Raw genomic sequence first — 17,119 nt, 5'->3', positions numbered from 1 at the left:
TTTTCACACACCTCATTGATTGCTAGTCCACAACCTTAGGTGCGCCAAGAATTGGTATACACATTGTAATTACTCGGGAAAAAAAATGAAATTGCTTACCATGGGGAACCATTTTAGAGTAGCCAACAAGAAGGAACAAAGGTCTCTTGAGTAATTCATTAGGGAGCAAGTAGGTTACCACATTATTTTCTCACACACAGCCACAAAAAGAATGCAATTTTAACTGCAAGTGCTCTTCAATATAGTCACAAGACTAAATTCAAGTTACTAAAAACTCATTCTAACTCCAGAATTCCTGGATTTGAGAAACAAAAGAAACATTTTAGTAATACCTCTTTGCTGGGAAATGTGTTAAAATATAAAAAATAAAGGTTGTGTTAGGAACTTCTGCTCCTTTTCCTTGTCAAGACTCAAGAAACTCTTTAAAGAAGATAAATACTTCATGCAATGGAGAAGTTGAATTGCATGCATATAATAGGAATCATCTTAATCTTGTGTGGCTGCACCTTGGTTAAGCTCTGCGAACCTCATACCAACACGCATTGAATGCTTCAAGAACTTCTCAGCACATCGCGTAATACAGGTCTCCTCTTGTTTGTCTAAACTTTTACGTTTGAAAGTGTCTACACAGGCCGTGAAACATCTTTCCACCAGGGAATTATACATTCTCAAGCTGCAGTGATTTAAGACAACATGAGATGATGTTTTAGAGCTATAATACTGTAAATCATGAAGCAAATTAAGTGAATTATGAGATATTTTAGTTATACTCCCACAAAATTTACACTACATCTAAAATCTTCAGTCTTACAATCATCATGATGTATCATTTAACTTGTCAAATTCAGTAGATCCTAGAACCGACAACGACACGAGCATGCATCATTGGAATAGAATTGGTATTGAAAACAAGGGGAAGAAAACTGCAAGTTGGAAATCTCAAAAAAAGGGATGGACAATTGAATGATGAAAACCAACTTAAGATTGTCTTCATCGCATAGAAAACATTTTAGACAGTATCTTTTGCTACATTAACCATATTACATGCAAGCAGTAAAAGATGATTTGCAAAAAATTCAGATAACCTCCCAAATGTTTTCATTTAGTTATTTTATTATCTGACTGACTTACTAAAGGCACCAGTAGAGTGTTGAGAAGGACCTCCCCTTACAATAAATATTGCACCTCTTTGGGCAAGATATATTAAGGGCTGTTGAGGAGAGCTTTCATGTTGCGCTTTTCCAAGGAAGTGCTTTTATAAAAATTCATTAAACTAAAGTAATTCCTCTTTTTAAATGAAATGATGGGTGGAAAAACAAAAAACAAAAAAAGAAGAAGCTTTCCTGAGAAAAAAATTAGCTAAATCAGCTACATGAGACATTAGTAAAAAGTCCGGTAAAGAATAGTTGAAATGCCTCAGCAGTCAGCAAACAGTGTCATTAACAAACGCTATTGCAAAGACGCAGCGTCTTTACCTAACACTTTTTCCAAATTGCAGAACAGGCATCCTCGCCATGCCAAGGCGAGCTAAAGAAATCTTAAGTACTCGAATATTAAGAAAACATAGTTCTTGTCTTCTTGATTCAAACGTGACCCAGAAAATGCAAGCATGTGAAGCCTTCAGTACCTACAACTCTGAGCATGTTGTGGTTTTAGGATCTAAACTAGAGTCTCATCCTACATGGTTTCTCATCACAAAACCATGCATAGATCATCATACCATCATGAAAAGGAGAGCAATCCAAAGCGACATAATACTTAAACTAACTTATTACTCGAGTATAAGGCTGGCCAACTATTTTATTTGCGTTTTAAGTATTGAGCCTAGACTTGCATTGCGCTAATACTCGAAATTCGCCTACACGCACCCCAAGTGCGCTTTCTTTATAAACAATATGACTCCCTTGACAACCTTATTATTTTGAAGCCCTGCTCCTATCATCAGTTGCTTCTTTCTCCCTTTCTGGGCGTGTTTAGCTTTCTCTAGCTTCATCACCAGTATACTCCAAGTAGCTTATGAAGACTTATCAGCAACTATTTTATTTGCGTTTTAAGTATTGAGCCTAGACTTGCATTGCGCTAATACTCGAAATTCGCCTACACGCACCCCAAGTGCGCTTTCTTTATAAACAATATGACTCCCTTGACAACCTTATTATTTTGAAGCCCTGCTTTTATCATCAGTTGCTTCTTTCTCCCTTTCTGGACGTGTTTAGCTTTCTCTAGCTTCATCACCAGTATGCTCCAAGTAGCTTATGAAGACTTATCAGCAACTATGTGTGTATGTTGCTGAAGACTTATCAGCAACTATTTTATTTGCGTTTTAAGTATTGAGCCTAGACTTGCATTGCGCTAATACTCGAAATTCACCTACACGCACCCCAAGTGTGCTTTCTTTATAAACAATATGACTCCCTTGACAACCTTATTATTTTGAAGCCCTGCTCCTATCATCAGTTGCTTCTTTCTCCCTTTCTGGGCGTGTTTAGCTTTCTCTAGCTTCATCACCAGTATGCTCCAAGTAGCTTATGAAGACTTATCAGCAACTATGTGTGTATGTTGTACAGTTAAACAACACCTACTCCAACTAAGCAGTAATTGAAAGGATTGTAGTTCATTGAATCTTTCATATAGATAGCCAAAGTGTTTCCTTTTTCTCTTCTCTTTTGTTTCTTTTGCTGACTTTTGGTGCAGCACTTTCCTAAGTGCTGATTTTAACATCTAAATATACTTACCAAAACAAAAAAAAAAAATGCTCATGGCTTGCCAAGTAGACATCAGCATTAACTAGCTCATCACCATACCAGTAGACTTCCTGAATCCTACTTATATATTAAACCCATATAGGCAAGTCTAAATAGAGGAAAGAAACATGAAACACTCTCTTTTCCTAATTTTAACATTATAAGATAATATAGAGTTGAAGGCCCACATGGCTTTGGTTCAATAGCAAAGGTAGTTTAAAGCGAATGTGTGGTAGGCACATGTCATTAGTTTGAAACATCAGAGGCGGACCCAGGATTTGAAAGTGGCGGGGCACCACTATCGAATAAAATTTGAGTGACGTGGGAATCAAACCTAGAAGTACTAAAAGTCAAGATGCTCCCCCAAATCGACCAATGCAGTTGCCTAAGCTTTGGGTCTTAGGGTGTCAATCAAAATATACACCTGTTATTTAAGATATATATACATTTATACATACAGTTTTTCCAAAATTACCAGGGGCCGGTGACCCCCTACCCTAAAGGTAAGTCTGCCTAGTATTTAAGCAGAGAAGGTTTGAGGAGTGGGCACATCTACTGAGTTTCCGAATTGAAACACTGAATTTCTTGGTCAAAAGTGTTAGGATAACACTGAGTCGTAGAAATATCATATCAAGATTAAGAAAGAGAAGAAAATGAGCACCACTCCCCTGGCTAAAGTATTCTCAGAGGTTTAGAAGTTCTTTATCATTTGTTCTTCGCAGTAACAATAGAAGAACTTAGACCTTGTGCAGGTAAGAAAATAATCACGGGTTACTGCCTATTGGATAGCGCCAGAAAATAGAATTCTTTTTCAAACCATCAGTAAACCATGCTTAGGATTCCTCATAGATCCCACATCAAAAGGTGGAATGGAGCTTCTTGTGAAGGATTCTTGAATTAAAAGCTACACACAAGTATTGGAATATGACGAATGAAAGGCTACTTCTGAAGCGGATAGCTCTAAAGAATAGAAGGCTACTATGACTTGTAATTATTCTCAGCTGGGCTACTATTTTTTGTTTTATAATTGTGGTATCCGGGTAAGCTTGTGCGCACCTCGACTAATTCTACAGGGCAACTGCTACCTCCCACCAGCACAGGTACCGGATAACTCTGTCCACGAAGTCTTTGACAGATGGAAAGAATTCACCTAATGATTTTACCATACCCTGGGCTGCTCTCAGCTCAGCTAATAGCAAGACATTCAACAATTCTGCTATACAACATTCAAACTTTCAAAGTTGTTATTCTCAACAAAAGAAAAAGAATTTCAAAGTTCTTTCTTTAGGAAGAGCAAAAATGTAGTACGACATAGAAAAAGGTTGTGTGACCCTAATCAAAGATGCAACGATAAATTGATACACGATGAACCATAACAAATTGGAGTATCAGGAATGTTGTTGTAAACCTAAAATAAACAAATAAATGTGTCCTCTTCTAACCAGTCTAACATCTTAACATTTCAGACGAGGTCCAAATAGTTTGACATGATATCAAAGCATGCAGAGCAGGGACGGATTTATGTGGAGGGAGGTGGGGTACATGCACCCATGCTCCCCTCACTAGGCTATGTATAAAGTAATAATTTTTTCAATTATGTGGGTAAATATATGTGTGGCCACCCATGCTCAAGTGATTGGTTTGGTGCATTGGTGACTAAGTGCCCCTCTTGTCTCCTTTTTGACCCCAATGTCAGGTGTTCGATCCCCATACAATTCTTTTTGATTAATACCTTTTATAATTAATTAATAAATAAATTCCCCATGCCCTTTTCAATTAACAACAGATCCCTCATTTCCTTCTTTTCAATTAACAAGCAAACACGTTTTTCTACTCTCTTTTTTTTTTAAATTCCCTTTTGTCTACGTCTTTTTATTTTCTTCTATTAATCATTCTTTTGAGTACAAAAACATTGAAATACCTAAAAACAAAGTACTCATGACTCATCTCTATTAGCTCTGAGGCTCTTTGTGGATTCAAAGCAGCAAAACCACCTGCTCAATAATAAGCGCTGCTTTTAAAAACTTTTTTGAATGATTGTTTAGTTTGCTATATAGAGCATGAGATATCTAAAACTGTAAGTAATGATGTTATTATTGACCTTTTCCATAGTATAAAAACTCGTCGAGGACAATTGTAAAGTGAATAATATTTTTTGCGAATATAGTATTAATACAATTTGCTGTCACCATAAAATTTTATATAATAGAACCAAACATCTATCTTAAAGATAATAGTTCACCCATGGTATTAAAATCCTGGATACGCCTGTGATGCAAGAGGTTCGAGATTCTCTAACAGTCAGCAAATGTGTGGTCACCTACTTCTACAATAACTTTTAGCTAGTGTTGATAGCTATATATACCCACCATCCCCCCAGTGAACCCCGGCAAAATAGCCTTTTCAAGAAAACAACTTCCAGCTCAATTGACATTTTTTTCTAAGAGGCTTTATTATACTCCATGAAAGAAAGAAAAAATTAAACCTTTTTGGTAAGTATATGAAGAAAAATGGGTTCTTTCAGCAAGTAAAGACAAATTCTTTTATCACTTTTCTGAGTGATTAAGCTATATATTCTGCTTTTTTGGTCCATGTTACGGTATCAACTCAGCAAAGAAAATCAAGAATACAATATCACCAACACCATACAATTAAACCATTTTTTAACATTCCTTTTTCCACTTTACTTTCAACTGTATCAACAGATTCAAACCTAAACATCAAAACATGTACTAAATTAAAAGAATGGAACAAAAAGAAGAACCTGTCACGGATTTGGAGCTGGTCAATCATAGAAGCCATTTTAAGCTTGTCTGCTTCAGGAAGATTATCCAAATCACCTAACATGCTTTTGTCCATTTTTTGTCTTCTTGATTTACCACCACAAATATGCAACTCTGATTTCTGCTAGGGCTGAACTATAACCAGTAGCAGCAGTTGTTTACCTTAACATGAAAAACCCCTTTCAATAAACCCTAATACTTGTAATTGTTGTGACTTGCGAGATGGGTTAACACTTAAGTTTCTTTTAGACCCTCCTGCTTTCTGAATTTGCACTCCTCCCCTATTTCTTTATTGGTAGGTTGCTTTTTTGGTTCGGTTTTTGTTTTATGATAAAACGTAAATGGGTCTTCCTGTGGTTCACTTATTTGACTTAGTAGGTGTTTGGGCATAAAAATTAAAATGCATTTCACTTAAAAAAAAAAAAAAAAAAAGTTATAGTTTTGTGAGTTTTCCTGAAAAACTAAAAAAAAATGGTCAAAATCACTTTTTAGTTTTTGAAAAAAAAAACGAAAAAAGGGAAAACAACTCATGGACAAAAGAGTCCTTAATTTTTCGGTTTGAGCTTATTGTGTATTAAGAAACTTAGCTCAAAGTAATAATATAAAACAAGTTAGACAAGAATATAGGGAGCAAGAGATGAGTGATTCTTATTTCTTCCATGTATTCAAGTGTATACAATGTGATGCTCAAACCCTCTATTTATATGATGATATTTAGGTAATACAAAGGGATGTCATGAACATGGTATTAACTATTGAGATCATGGGGGAAGATCATGAAGGAGGTTATGGAGGTGTGGGAGTTACAACCATAATGGTAAGAAGTAGTGGGAGGTTAATGGAGAAGAGCAGTGGGAGTAACTTCTTTAGCCGTCATAGACATCCGCTAATATAATTATAATATTTCATAGCATTGTGAACTTTTTAATTGATTCTTCAAATCTTTATTCTATTCAGCTTCTTTTGCACTTCTAATCGATTGATTTAAGTCACATTTTTGACAATACATAGAAATTAACATTAACTTAAGTATTTAATAAATCTAAAAAGCTCGCTTACAAGAAGACTTTGTTTTACAAATGAATATGAGTATTCTTGTATTTTTTTAGTTTGTTTACCTTCAAAAACGGATAACAATTGAATTTATATGTGTTTTTAAGGACATGCGGATTAATTTAATACAAATGATAAAAATCGTTAGATTAAACAGATAAAGGATGTAATAAATTGTCAAACCAATTAAGGGGAGTGATCCCGGACTCAGTAACAGCTTAATGCAATATCTGCCTTCGATCCCGGGCTCACAACAATGAAGAACTCATGAACAAAAGTAAGAATTTTGAATAACAGAGAAAATAAAAATATATTGCCTTAATATGCGTGTTACTATACCTAATGAATAGCCAGACTCTCCTTTATATAGTAGGGGAGTTTTACCCTAAGTACAATTCCATAAAAGGTAAAAATCTTCTGTTTTGCTAATCATAGATTTTCTGTCGATACGTGCCGAGATTCACGCCGTGACATCCGGCTGGGCGCGGATATCACAACCCTTTTCTAGTCGTTCTTGATTATCTGGTAATGCTCTCCGAAGTTTTAGGGTTCGAATCGGACCTAGGGGATGTGGCCCCGATTCTTCCAAGGGCGCGTGTTTCGCCCGGATCCCGACTTGAGGGGCTCCTTGCCCCGATTTCGATTTCTTACGATCATGTCTCTGCTCCGTTTACTCCATCGAGAACCGAGGTGTCCCACGGGCTCGGTTTCACCCGTATACAGATAGTCCCCTCGTTTCTTAGAGAGTAAGTTTACTGAAACGACGAGAAACGACATATGCACTTTGATCCCTTCTTCAATATGCCGTGACAGAAATGACAAAGAATCTGAAACGTCCCGCCAGTCGTGTCGTCATGATTTCAAACACGCGTCAGCCATCAGCATGTCATCCCTGAATGCGAAATGGCACGAAGTGTCATGACCCAAAAACCTAACCTGTCATGATGGCGCCTATCGTGGAACTAGGCAAGCCGACTCATTCCAAAACAAACTGATATCTTCATTTCAAAGATAATTTCAAGGCTATTTAGCGTAAATACCTTCGTAAAGGAGTTCAAATCAAAATAAAAGTGCAGAAAAGAAAAGCCCGACATCGGGATGTCACTAGTCATAAGCATCTACTACAATCTGTCTAACAATATCAAGACTAACTCAGCCTAGAAAATAGCTAAATATAACTAAAGGAAGATAAGAGAGAGAAGAGCAGGGCTGCGATCGCCAGGCAGCTACCTTGCTATCCGCGGGAAAAATCTACAACCGGAATAGTCAATAGCCGCTACCGTGTCCAAATACGCCTAAATCTGCACACAAAGTGCAGGGAGTAACGTGAGTACGCCAACTCAGTAAGTAACAAAAATAAATAAAGACTGAGCAGTAGTGACGAGCAATAAAGAATATAAAGTTCATATAATGAAATCTCAATAAAATACCACATGCTTTTAAAATCAGGGTTTGAATCAAAACATCTCGTTTAAACCTAGCTCCAGAAAAAAAAATCATTTAAAGATATTTTTCAACAGTTTTCAAACAGAGGCTCAATGCAAAGTGAGCAAAAATGATGAAATCATGAACAACCCCTCGGGCAAAACATCACTCATATACAGCCCCTCGGGCAAACCTCACAGTCACTCATGCCTCTCGGGCATACTCACAATCACTCAAGCCACTCGGGCATCCCTCACAATCACTCATGCCACTTGGGCATACCTCACAATCACTCATGCCACTCGGGCATACCTCACAATCACTCATGCCTCCCAGTCATTCAGCACTCGGCACTCACACTCAATAGGTATCTGCGCTCACTAGGGGTGTGTACAGACTCCGGAGGGGCTCCTTCAGCCCAAGCGCTATATCAAGCCAAATCATGGCATAAATCACTCAGGCCCTCGGCCTATATCAAACACGCTGCGGCGTGCAGCCTGATCCCATAAATATCCTCACAAATCATTTCAGAACACGAATAAGCTTCACATCAACCGAATGACACATCCTTCAATAATAGCAGTATGGAGCCAACCAATCCGGCTCGGTGTAGAATACACATCCTAATTGGGCCTACCAATGGGACCCAAATCAACTCTGGTCAGCCACCAATAGATAAATAACCTCCGAAAGTCCACAATGACTGAATCATAACACATCCTATCATCTGGCTAGCTCCGGACAGAACTTCACAGTCCACAACCATGAAATAATCTCCAATTCCATAGAATACACAAACTACCATATTTGATTCCACCTCCTCCGCCCGAATGCCTAACACCTCTCTCACACACAATCATCTCACGAGAAATACTTTAAAAATTCTTCCGTCCACCTGGCAAAAATTTGAAAATGAGCAGTCGATCAACCAGGAGAGTGTCGCAATACCAGCGAAGTACCCATAAATCAAAACACACTGCCCCTTATGAAATGTACACTCTCATCACGCCATACCAAATAGTAATATCATTTACCTAGTCATCTGAAATCGTCCATACTGCCTAAGAATTTATGTCCTTCCCTTCAAAACTGAACTATGACCTTGTACATATAAATCTTATTCCCGCACACCACACTACATCTATTATGCCATCATGTGACAAGCACAAGAATTCCATTATCAACACTGAGTCACTAGCAAATTACATACCTTATTAGTCAGAAACCTCTTTCTTGATTCTTTCTTGGAGGAAATCATAACACAACACGTTCCGTACACCGGTAGAAAATATCCGGTTCAAACCATGGTAGAAACCATCATGAATATTTTAAAATCTATTTTCAAATAACCAAGCTATCTGAACTGAATTCCTCTAACTCCACCAAGCCACACAGGTTGCCAAATCCGAGAGCATTGCCACGAAACACCTGTAAATACTAGCCACGTCATAAGTACCCAAAGTACCGATCACACCCATTTCGGTGCTAACCCAACCTACTACTGAGCTATCCTATTTATCCAAGTCTTTTCCAAATTGCCTTCAAATTGCTACTTTTTCCTTGTTAGAACACTACTATCCTTAACTAAAACTTGCCCCACGAATGCTAGCATAGAATCACACCGCCCTAAGGCTTATAAGCCGCTGAATTCCCTTTTTATGTATCCTAAAGGTTCCACAACCAAAATGCTTACTCCGATGAGACTTTATGTGAACCTAAAATTGTTTCCTTCACCTTCTTGATACTGAAATGCATAATTCATAATGATATAAAATGTCACGAGTCTCGACACTGTTCAATGCAACTCCCAGTTTTCTAGCCCTATATATAAAAACTTGAATCCATTGGAACCATTCTTGAGAGTCATTCACTCTACTCAAATCTCGTATTAACCGACCAAATGGACCGAAATGACTTGTGCCTCATTAGCACACCAACACCCAAGGGAAATAAAGAGTAACCCACACTCCTACGCTACCGAACAAATTCCCGCTCCATGTACACTACATTCTTCGTGAATAACCACTCAATTATTTTATGGTCCTCCTGTAACCATAGAGTGTAATACAACTTATGTCCAGAAATTCCTTTACCCGAGTCATCCTCGATCTCGACCTCTGCAAGTCATAAATGATTCATCAGTATACCCTGAACTGAAACTAATACGACACATAACCGTGCAATCAACTAGTCGATAGCAGAGGAGTGGATCGAGGGCATTTGTTCACAGATGCCTTATTCCGAGTGCTCATGACACAAACTCTTGAGGGGCCGCTTGGAGGCCCGTTCTCACGGTCAAACCCTTCCTCGAATAGGTAACATCTGGCTCTCCCATTCATGTCATATTAACCCTCTTTTCTTCACTTTTCCTTTTGTAGGTTTGCCTAAGACCATTGATCATTAACCCCTCCGCTTGGGGAAGCCTGGGGCTGCAGCAGGAGAAAAGAAGAAAAGGAAGGCCCCGGGCTCCCCGAGCTCAGATAAGAAGAAGCCAAAGAAAAGGTTGTCCCATAAGCCAAAGGAATATTCTATCTCTTGAGCATCCGACTCGGATTCGCTTTATCGGCTCGGGGATGAGCCCGAAAAAGATGATTTTTTCGTGGCCCATAGGCCGACATCCCCCGAGGAGTGAGGATCAGTTGAAGAGAAGATCCATGAGGCTGATCCCTCTTAGGCCCGTAGGGTCGATGAGGAGACTGAGGTCGAGACTTATTGGGATGCCAGCTACGCCCCGAAGGAGGCACTCGGTGTAATAGATATTTCAAGGTCGCCTTCTTATACCGAGTCTATGCTCGATGAGGCCCGAGCGGGAAAGGTGTCACGACCCAAAATCCCACCTCAGGCATCGTGATGGCACCTAGTCTTAGGGACTAGGTAAGCCTAACAATAATTTAAAAAAACAACATTATTTAAATAGAAACTTTTACGATTCCCAAAACTGGTAGTACAAGTCATAAGCTCTACATAGTGTTTGCTAGAAAACTTCTAAATACAACTGTCTAGAAATAAGAATAAACAGTGCAAAACAAAAAGTTAAAGGTGACTCCGAAGCCTGCGAACGCAGCGGCAGGTTTACCTTGAGTCTCCGCAGCAACAGTCCACACAGCTAGCTAACGAACAATTACCCGGATCTGCACAAAAACAAAATATGCAGAAGAGTAGCATGAACACACCACAGCGGTGCCCAGTAAGTATCAAGACTAACCTCTGTGGAGTAGTGACGAGGAACAGTCAAGACACCCACTGGTCTAATAAACTGAACAGATATAAGTACATGAACAACAGAAGTATGATGTCTACATAAAGACTATGCAATATGGCTCACAGTACAGTAATGGCAATAAGGAAGAAAACAACAAGTATCAGCGAAATATCATGAAAATGACACATAAAGGTGAATGGAACACAACCTAAATCCGGATTCACAAATACAGCAAGGACAAATAATAACTCAGCAACTACAACCGCTTTTACATCAGGTTTTAGTCAGCAACTCCACGAGGTACCAAACCTCGGACAAATCATAACTTACGGGTCTCAATACCTGAACTCTAACACTTGGCATCATGTACCCCCATAACATCTCATAACTACACTGACGACTCACGTGCCAATAGAGTCATTCTTATATAGAAGGCAAGTAAACATGGGTGAGCATATATGCTCAACAATATCAAGAACACCTCTTATCCGATAAGAGTGCTTAACTACGTGTATGCTTGTGCAAGTGTACTACCATAGTCTATATCAGCAATTAAGCATAAGGAAAAAGAACGGACATCATGTAGAATATTTTCTCACAGCTTTCACAAGATAAAGCTTACACAGGTACATATACCACTATACAAATATCAACAACAAGAATGCCCCCAGGCCACAAATCATCACAAATCAACCCCTGACACAGCCCACCTTGTCTCGCCACATGTGCAATAGTAACATAAATACTCGCCTTGTCTCACCACATGTGCATAATAATGTTCCCACCTTGTCTCGCCACATACGCAACCCCCCCCATATACCACACACACACACACACACACATATATATATATATATATATATATATATATATATATATATATATATATATATATATATACATATACCGCCTTGTCACGCCGCATGTGCAAATATCAATGGTAACAATAGCACGGCAGAAACCTCGTGCAACCCCATAATAACAATCGCACGGCAGAAACCTCGTGCATCACAATAATAACAACCGCATGGTAGAAACCCTGTGCATCACCACAACAAGTACAACAGCAACAATGACAATAATATAAAGTACGACAAGTAAATCAACTCAAGAACTTTAATTCACAAAGAAATGGTAGAACCAATTCACAAGGAATAACCACAGTAAAGAATGCTAGGCGTAAAGAGAACAACTCAACAAAGGGAAAACTAATGTGTAGCAACGATCCCACAATATACACTTCAACAACAAGGAAGCTAACATGAATCAAATAATGCCAAATAAAACAAGTCGACTAAGATATAGGATATCTAAACTTCTTTTAAGGTTGAGGAAATTACGAAGGATATTCAACAATTCAATTAAGGATAAACAGCGAAAAAATAATCATAACCTCAATTAAGACTGAACAATTATATGATAAAATAATATAAATTCCAAATAAAGATAAGCAGTTATGAAAAGATAGCATGGCTATAAAAGAGATAACAGTTTCAGCTAAGGCATATATGAATCAAGTAACAATAATAGTGGATCATGAAGCAATTGATTCTAATTAAGCAGGTAGATGTGAATCTAGAATTAAGATATATAATCATAACAAGAATAACTGCATATTCAATAAATACAAGGACCTAAGAACCCTAAAAAGCCAAGTTTCCACAAATAAGTATGTGCATGCACTCGTCACCTCGTGTACACGGACTACAATCAACATAGAAGACTCAAATCCTAAGGGGAAGTCCCCCACACAAGGTTAGGCAAGATACTTACCTCGAACCAAGCTCAAACAATCGGTCACAATGCCTTTCCACGAATATCCGGCTCCTAATGGCCCAAATCTAGCCAAACACAATTGCATAACATGAATACAACAATAATAGACTTATCTAATCAATGAAATCAATATTTTAATAAAAATTCCGAAATTTGCCCTAAAAAGTCGACCTGGGCCCACATCTCGAAATTGAGTAAAAATCACAAAATACGAACACCCATTCACTCACGAGTCCGACCATATAAGAATTACTCAAATCCGACCACAAATCCCCCTTCGAAACTCAAAATCTTTATTGAAGAAGTTCTTTCAATTTTTCCCAATTTCAACCCCAAAAATCCGAAATTAAATGGAGAAACAACTATAGATTAATGCAATAAAACCAAATTCGAGTAAGAAATCGTTACCCACAAGATTCCTCTGAAAGTCCCAAAGAAGAATTGCCTTCTCCCGAGCTAAAAATAAAAAATGGAGTGAAAATGAACTAACCCTCGATTCCAACCCCTTTCTGCCCAGCGATCCTCGCACCTGCGATCATTTCTCGCACTTGCGCCTACCGCACCTGCGGTCCAACCAGTCACACCTGCGGAAGTCACTAACTCCCACAGTCTCCGCACCTGCGAGACTTCTGCGCATCCACGAGCATCGCAAATGCGGAACTTCCTCGCACATGCGACCCAAGGCCAACTCTCAATTCTTGCATCTGCGCTTCCATCTCTGCACATGCGAGTCCACTGATGCGCACAAATTCTCCGCACCTGCGGAGACTGCCAAGTCCAGCTCTTCTCGCACCTGCGCTTCCATCTTCGCATCCGCGGGCATCACAGATGCAAAATTTTTCTCGCACCTGCGACCCCTGAAACTCCTCCACTTTTCCGCTTCTGCGCTTGACTCTCCGCACGTGCACTCCCGCACCTGCGGTCTCTTCACCGCATGTGCAAAAATACCAGAAGCTTGAAGACTTAGCAGCAACACAAATCAAACTTATAATCCGTTAAGCACCCGAAACTCACCCGAGGCCCTCGGGACCTCAACCAAACCTACCAACCAATCCTAAAATACCATACGAACTTAGTCGAGCCCTCAAATCACATCAACTAACGCTAAAAATCACTAATCATCCTCCAATTCAAAGTTAAAGAACTTGAAACTTTAAATTTCTACAACCGATGCCGAAACCTATCAAACCACGTCTGAATGACTTCAATTTTGCACACAGGTCAAAAATGACACTACGAACCTACAGCCACTTTCGTAAATCCATTCCGAGCTCGATATCAAAATTTTCACTATCGATCGAAATCGTCGGAAATCTAACTTTCGCCAATTCAAGCCTAAATCTACTACATACCTCCAAAACACATTCCGGACGAGCTCTTAAGCTCAAAATCACTCAACGGAGCTAACGGAATCGACAGAATTCCATTCTGGATCCGTCTTTATACAGTTCCGACTACGGTCCAAATTCTAAGACTTAAACTCTCATTTAGGGACTAAATGTCCCAAATCACTTCGAATCACCTGATAATTGAATTTAACCACGCACGTAAGTCAAGGCATATAATACGAAGCTGCTCAGGGACTTATGCTGCCAGACGGGACTTAAATTCTCAAAACGATCGGCCGGGTCGTTACAAAAGGAGAGGTCTAATGAAGGGACTTATGGAGCGGAAGATCTCCTTCGTTCCTTTTTTGACGGTGTGGACTCGTCCGTTTTGGAGGATTTTTCCGGACTGGGCAACCTAGAAGTGCTGAGAAAGGAGTCGTATTCAGAAGTTGGCGAGCTGAATTCGAGCCCAAAGTTAGTCAACTAATTCCCTGCTTGAGTGTAGATCCTAGTCGCAAGAGGTCGATAGTCATCACTATCCCGGAGGATGCCCGGGTTCTTTCCGCTCCTGTGGGAGTAGCAAGCCACCTTCGATGCTTGGTGACCAAAGAAGACCAGGCAAAAATAAATGAGGTGGAAGTACCGTGCATGTTCAATGAGGTGCAGCAGGCACTGAATCGGGTAAGGTATCATTAGGATCTTTCGACCTTTGACTTAGTCCATGATATTTCTTATGTCTTCTTTATTTTACCCTTTCGCAGGCCTCAATACTCCATTACAAAAGCTTTCTTCTATACCGGACCGAGGTTAACCAGCTCGAGGCTGAGATCAAGGAGCTTGCCGATAAAAGAGACATGTATAAGCTTCTCATCGAGCAACACAAAGGGGTCGTCAAGAATCTCTAGTCCAAGCTAGATGCAAATCATAAGGAGCATGCCGACTTGGTCGAAAAGGTAAAGGTTTTTGAAGTTAGCAATAAAAACTTAGCCATGGCGACTAACAACCAAACCTTGCAGGTTCAACAGAAGATTGACCGGATCGATCAACTCTGAGCTGAAATGAACGAGGTCCAAACCATGGCCGATGTTTAGAAGGGCAAAATGGACCGGCTAGCTTTGGAGAAGGAGACCGCCCAGGCACAGCTGGCATCGGTAGAAGTTAAACTCCTAGTGGCTAAAAAGAAGGATGATAAGCGAGTCCAGCTGAATGAGGAACTCCGATCTCAACTAAACTCGTCCCTAGCAGAGAGGGATGACCTCGGCAGTGAATGTGAAGCTGCAAAGGCTTAGATGCGCACAACCTCCGCCGATGCTGAAGAGATGGTGGCCCAGTATAGGGCCGATGTCGAGGCATCCGAGGCCTGTCTGAAAACCATTGTTGAGTACATGAAGTGGTTGTCTCGAAGGGAGACCCTCGAAGAGATCCATGCCTGAGGTTTCGACCTATCTGCTGAGATCGAGGAGGTGAAAAGGCTCGAGGTCGAGGCCAAGAAGCTAGTTGAACCCGAGGATGAATAAGGCTCTGAGGGCTCCGACGAAACCGAAGATGAAGAAGGCCCTGATGGTTCTGGTAACGAGGCTGGTTCTGGTGAAGATCGGGCATAGGTGCCTTAGGAACTTTGTCTTTGTTTTTGCACCTTGGACATTTATTTTGTCGAGGCCGTTTTCATTGGCCTTTGTAAAGACATTCTGGAATGTATAAAGATATTTTTCCCTTTTGGCAATTTTCAAGTATATTACCTTTAGCATCCTTTATACAATTACAAAGATTTCAAATGCCTTAGCACGGAATAAAGCGTAGTAATAAGTTATTTTTCGGAGGTCCGAACAAGACTTGTCCTTGATACAAGTTTTGTTTGAAACTTATGGGGGCTCGAAATGACCGAAAGCTTTCCCCAAGATGTTTGTTTAAATGTTTTTAGACTATAATTTTGCTGAGGGTAACCTTTGAATAGGTTTGGAATTTTGTTGAAGGCCTTATGTTTTGATTACAGACTTCAGATGTCTCCGAACCATTTTTAGGGTGGCCGTAGCCTTTTAGGTTTGGGCACTGCCTAATAGGTTTTGAGCCTCCAAGTTTCGATAACCCAAGCCGTCTAAAATTATCCAGGACTGCAGTCCCTGAGTGGGGGTAGCCCTTTAGGCCTAGATAGGGATGTCACTTGGGCTCGATAGTTCCCAGGTGGGAGTAGCCCTTAGGCTCAATACTTTTAAGAGGCAAACAAATGTTTGGTGTGACCTAATCGGGTACGGTTCATTTGATTATTTGGCCCTTACAATGAATCATAACCACCGAGCCTAGACTGTTTGAGCACAGAATTTACTTCCTTGCTAAAATTCATGACCCGAGGGTTATGGCCCCCAGTATTCGAGGTCGATCTTTGGGTAGACTTGGATACTGTTGATGCAACTGTTGACTCCAATTTAAAACCTGTCTTCAACTCTAAGTTAGCACGATTTATTGTTGTCTCGTTAAAAACCTTGCGGAAAAACCCATTTGGGACAAAATCGGTTCAAGAGAAAAAGAGTGCAATGCGTGCTTTCATGCCTAATCAGCTACATTCTCCTTCGGCCGTTGCCTGCAAGTGTTAGCCAAAATAAAAGAAAACGAATGATGGTGTACCTTAGCAGTAGTATCATTTTAAGTGGGTCACGTTCCGGTTGGTTGGTAGTTGTGTGTCGTTTCCTGCTTCAAGTTTGTAAGAACCTTTACCGGTAATCCTGATGACTCGATACAGACCTTCCCAGTTTGGTCCTAGCTTCTCTTTGTTTGGGTTCTGGGTGTTCGGTGTTACTCTTCTTATTACCA

General features: G+C 39.9%; 1 protein-coding gene across 1 annotated transcript; it reads right to left on the bottom strand.

Annotated features, from left to right (window-relative positions):
- Positions 1-214: 214 nt before the first annotated feature.
- LOC107812300 (mitochondrial import inner membrane translocase subunit Tim9) lies at positions 215-5,767 on the bottom strand. The gene is made up of 2 exons (XM_016637362.2): positions 5,509-5,767; positions 215-673 (listed from the first exon to the last, which is right to left on the bottom strand). Exons 1-2 carry the CDS (start codon positions 5,601-5,603, stop codon positions 487-489), a joined length of 282 nt encoding a protein of 93 aa, XP_016492848.1. The 5' UTR covers positions 5,604-5,767; the 3' UTR covers positions 215-486.
- Between the last annotated feature and the right edge of the window lie 11,352 nt (positions 5,768-17,119).

Source organism: Nicotiana tabacum, chromosome 2 (assembly GCF_000715075.1).
Source record: "Nicotiana tabacum cultivar K326 chromosome 2, ASM71507v2, whole genome shotgun sequence".
NCBI lineage: Eukaryota > Viridiplantae > Streptophyta > Magnoliopsida > Solanales > Solanaceae > Nicotiana > Nicotiana tabacum.
This window is presented reverse-complemented; position numbering and strand designations above follow the sequence as displayed.

What these genes read in the sequence shown, in the direction of transcription:
- LOC107812300 (XM_016637362.2), bottom strand. Translation starts at nt 5,603, where the DNA reads ATGGACAAAAGCATGTTAGGTGATTTGGATAATCTTCCTGAAGCAGAC. An exon ending in CAGCTCCAAATCCGTGACAG is followed by an intron (nt 674 to 5,508) that starts GTTCTTCTTTTT and finishes AAATCACTGCAG; the next exon opens with CTTGAGAATGTATAATTCCC.